Source organism: Priapulus caudatus, unplaced genomic scaffold, assembly GCF_000485595.1.
Source record: "Priapulus caudatus unplaced genomic scaffold, Priapulus_caudatus-5.0.1 Scaffold963, whole genome shotgun sequence".
NCBI classification, from domain to species: Eukaryota; Metazoa; Priapulida; class Priapulimorpha; order Priapulimorphida; family Priapulidae; genus Priapulus; species Priapulus caudatus.
The window spans coordinates 23,777-28,213 of record NW_014578024.1 but is presented as its reverse complement, the minus strand read 5'-3'; the positions used below and the strand labels follow the sequence as shown (position 1 = coordinate 28,213).

At 47.3% G+C, this 4,437-nt stretch overlaps 2 protein-coding genes across 2 annotated transcripts in view; one reads left to right on the top strand and one right to left on the bottom strand.

The window, feature by feature from the left end:
• The window catches only part of LOC106814690 (centromere protein N-like), a 6,775-nt gene extending 4,368 nt beyond the window's left edge, over positions 1-2,407 (bottom strand). Inside the window, exons 1-3 of the mRNA XM_014819036.1 lie at positions 2,245-2,407; positions 852-949; positions 341-435 (exon numbers count right to left, since the gene is read on the bottom strand). The gene's annotated coding sequence lies outside the window, so the exon portion shown is untranslated. The remainder of the gene's footprint in view (positions 1-340; positions 436-851; positions 950-2,244) is intronic.
• Positions 2,408-2,669: 262 nt separating this feature from the next.
• LOC106814688 (serine protease HTRA2, mitochondrial-like) lies at positions 2,670-4,389 on the top strand. Its single transcript, XM_014819034.1, has one exon. It carries the CDS (start codon positions 2,684-2,686, stop codon positions 4,034-4,036), a length of 1,353 nt encoding a protein of 450 aa, XP_014674520.1. The 5' UTR covers positions 2,670-2,683; the 3' UTR covers positions 4,037-4,389.
• Positions 4,390-4,437: the final 48 nt, after the last annotated feature.

Sequence of the window (4,437 nt, the reverse complement as noted above, 5' to 3'; positions counted from 1 at the left end):
AGATAGCCGAGTCGGTGTACAGTTAGTGACAGGTTAACTGTGCATTGTCAGGTTAACTTGTGTACTGTCTGCAGTGCATGCGTCGGATGTCCTGGTCGAACGGCAATTCTTGACGATCGATTCCTGCGCTGGCAAACTTTTATTGTGGTGGAATTTAAACGGGGCAGAGGTAATTTAAACGGGGCGCAACGATTCAAACAGGGGGGAGTTTTCCCAAACGGGGCGCAACGATTCAAACAGGGGGGAGTTTTCCCAAACGGGGCGCGCGCGCCCCGTTTGCGCAACGTAGGGAGAACCCTGGTTATGTTACGGTCTGCAATTCTAGTCTAAATTATCTCACCCAGTTTTCCTAATAACATCTGCCCGATGTCTTTTATCTCGTTATATTCGTGCAGCTTTTGTATGTGGACCTGCAGATCAGTGTGTCTGTACCCTCTGAAAATAGCAGACGAGAGTAAACGATGTTATCAATGAGAACTTGATTATATCAACTATCAAGAGCTGATAATAATATTTAAAGTAAGTACTTAATCAGTTAGTAGATAGGTATTTAAAGGTAGGTAAGTTAGTAGGTATTTAAAGGAACTATAAGCTCTTGATTATATCCAAATTATCCTTGATAGTATATCTCTTACTTCCAATGATTAAATTATGTCTATGTATATGTTTACATTTTCGAGACTAGACCCTAAAATGTGGCGTTAATTGAGATCTGCATTGGGTTATATAACTGGACCCATAAAGTGAGACACATCTTCAATCTCAAACTGGCAGATCAGCTAAAAGCGCGATAATGACTCGGCTGGAAGCTCCAAGCGATGAACCTGCAAAGTGCAATAGAAACAACTCACTTGGCTTCCAGGCGGTGAATATCACTATTTATTTTGGCGATCTTTTCTCTTAAATCACCAACTGTAACATTTTCTTTATCTTGAGCTGGTCTTGGACTCTACAAATTCACAAAAACTTTGGATGAAATATATCAAGATTGCATTTCTAGCAAACCGAACCGCCTAAGAGTAACATCGATCAATCATGCAAAAAATGCACATACGTACGGTATTGTCAGAAGTGTATCATATCATACACACCATAATTTGCATCAGTTGTTTGTCTTCTGATCATTGATGTTGTTACACGGTACATAGCACAGTACTACAGACTGCAAAGTTGATTCGCTAACTCTACTAGTACAACACATGTTATAGAACCAAGCGCTGCTTTAGCGCTTAGAGTTAGAATGCACTCGTTCACCGAACTACCTTGCCTTTAGCTCCAAGAAACGGTCTTGCTAGCCGCTAGGTTTAGAAGACTGTGTATGTATCGACAATGTATAGTCATGACGTATGTCAATGTATGTCATTGACAATCAGTCGCACAGCCTCGTCTGGCTACTAGTTCTCGTCAAGGAGCTACATATACCAGTTACATGACATGCGTCTAAACAGAGGAATTGCTCTGACCTGTGATTGGAGGATAAAAATAGAATTCGTGACGTTTCGTTTCACCGGTCATAGCCGCGCGTGTATAGTTGCTAATTAATTAGACTAATCATGATTCAATAGACTCAAAATTCACAGAGATTAAGGCTAAGACATGTGTCTATAATTTAGCTAGAATTTATAGAAATGCAACTCAAATCGTTCCCTCTATATTAATATTATCATGTGTCATCAATATGTCATTATTATCTCCTGATATTATGGTAGTTAGTACACGTTCCTACCGGTCATAGCATAATAGCGTATGCGGCGGGAGTGGGCGGGGTCTATTTTTATCCTCCAATCACAGGTCGGTGCAATTCCTTTGTTTAGACGCATGTGTTATATCATAATATTATGACATGTATACCTAGCTCCTTGGTTTTCGTAAGAGTCCGTGTTTACGTTTCGTTAGTTATGTTATGACATGTTCCCTTTTAATGCATTACAATATCACTGTTCTCATTCTCTTGCAAAATGGGTTCTTCATAGTTGACAATAAAGCTGATTTGATTATCGAGAAGGTTGTTTCTTTACACTTTTACAGACTAGTCTACAGTTAACCCAACCAGGCTGTTCGACTAACGTCAATATACACATATTGGTGGGTCCCCTAACCCTAGCAAAGACCGTTTCTTGGAGCTAGTCTACAGCAAACAGTAGGACTATGATTATGAATTTTCAGGACCAGACCAGCAGATCACTCAGACCAGACGTTACCGGCCAGCCTCTAGAAAAGACCGTGTATCATCAAATAACTTACCGATCTTGCTTGCTCACTCATAAGGTAAATAATATGAAGAACCCTACAAGTTTCACCTCACTAAACGTACGAATACGACGAAAAGTGATGAGAATACAATAATTAATCACTATTTCGAAAAGCAACAACTCAAATAAGTTTGTTTTGCCGCTAACTGCTCAGTATTGTAGTGTATCGTTACTATCGTTTAGTATCGCGCTGTATCGTCTTCGGCAGTTTGGACTCGGGCGTTCTAAGCAATTTATCTTCTTATATTATCATAAGAAAAAATGCAAAAATTTATTTACAAAGACTTATCTCTCTGTAAAATATTATTCTAGTCTTTCGACTATTATAATAATTAGTATATTTGTGAAAATAGACAAATAGAAATACATGGACACAGCATAGGACACAGTCATGCATGGACGAATGCTCAACTGTTTAAAATCATGTAAACATGGCAGCGCTCATGAGAAACATCAACTTTTTCAATACAAGTGCAATTTTGAAGACAAGATATTCTGGTAGACTATTGCATACTCCTAGTCCTACGAATTTCACCAGGAACATCGGCACGACGCCTCTAAATTGGCTACGATTAAAGCAAGCGAGTACTGGCCAAAAGATCGGAATATTCGGCGTAGGTTTGCTAAGCGGTTTCGTCATCGCTTCAAATGTCGGAAAACTAAGCCCACAACAGAAGCCGGATGTCGGCGAGAGTACGCTACTGCCGGTGCTGCGAGCGGCGCAGGTCTACGACGAGGGAACGACGGGGCACGACGACCAGCCGAAGTCGCGGCGTCTCAACTTCATCGCCGACGTCGTCGACCAGGCGGTGCCGTCCGTCGTCTACATCGAGATCCGCGGCCGGCACCCGTTCACCGGCCACGACGTGACGTTGTCCAACGGCTCCGGCTTCATCGTGCGCAGCGATGGCGTAGTGCTCACGAACGCGCACGTTGTCGGCAACAACCGCGAGGTCGTCGTCCGGCTGCACGACGGCCGCGAGGTCACCGGGCGCGTCCAGTACCTCGACCCGACCTCCGACCTCGCGACGGTGCGCGTCGACGCCGGCCACGACCTCCCCGCGATGCGGCTCGGCCGCTCGGCCGACGTCCGGCCCGGTGAGTGGGTCGTCGCCGTCGGCAGCCCGCTGACGCTCAGCAACACGATCACGGCGGGCATCGTGAGCACGGCCGCCAGAGGGAGCTCCGAGCTGGGGCTCGGTGACAAGAACATGGAGTACATCCAGACGGACGCAGCGATCACGTTCGGAAACTCCGGCGGCCCGCTCGTGAACCTCGACGGCGAGGCGATCGGCATCAACACGATGAAAGTCGCCGTGGGAATATCGTTCGCGATCCCGATCGACCACGCGAAACAATTCCTCGAAGAAGTCTCCCGGCTCGAGGAGCGCGACCGGAAAACCGGATGGTTCGGGAAGAAGAAACACCCCTCCGGAGAGCGCTCCCCGGCCGAGCATCCTCTGGCGTCGCCACGGCGACGGTACATGGGCATCACGATGCTGACCCTGACGCCGAACATCGTCGGGGAGCTGCGTCTGCGCGACACGCGCTTCCCGGACGTGGAGGCAGGCGTGCTCGTGCACCGCATTGTTGTCGGCTCGCCCGCGCACCGCGGCGGCCTCGAGGTCGGCGACGTCGTCGTGGCGATCGACGGCCACGAGACTCGCCGCGCCAGTGACATCTACGACGTGCTGCAGACCGGCAGGAAGGACCTCGTCATGACCGTCGTCCGGGGCAGCCGCTCGCTGCGCATCACCGTCACGCCGGAGGACGTCGAGTTTTGAGGGCTTTGAGGGCACCGGTCAACTCAACTGACCGACAAACTTGCCCCGTGTGGTTGCAATGCTAACCACAATGCTGGCCGAGTTGGTGCGTGGGTCGAGTTGACTGTAGAGCGAGTTTTGAACGCGTGCACGGGAGATTCGCCGCGGGTCGGTCGTAGCGCGATCTTTCGGTGTACGAACTAACTCTTAACTGCCTTATCATAAGCGTAGGCATGCCCGGATATTCGCAGGAGGTTCACACTTTGTGTGGGCGTACGCCTAGTTGCATGTGTGTATCACATAATATCAGGGGTTTTAATAATGACACATTTGTCATTATTAACCCCTAATAATATCAGGAGTGTCATGATGTAGTCTATATATAGTCTTAGCAGTCTTTCAGATTTGAAAAGTAAAGGAGG

Bases quoted from the DNA above. Each gene is read 5' to 3' on its own strand.
- LOC106814688 (XM_014819034.1), top strand. From the start codon at position 2,684: ATGGCAGCGCTCATGAGAAACATCAACTTTTTCAATACAAGTGCAATT.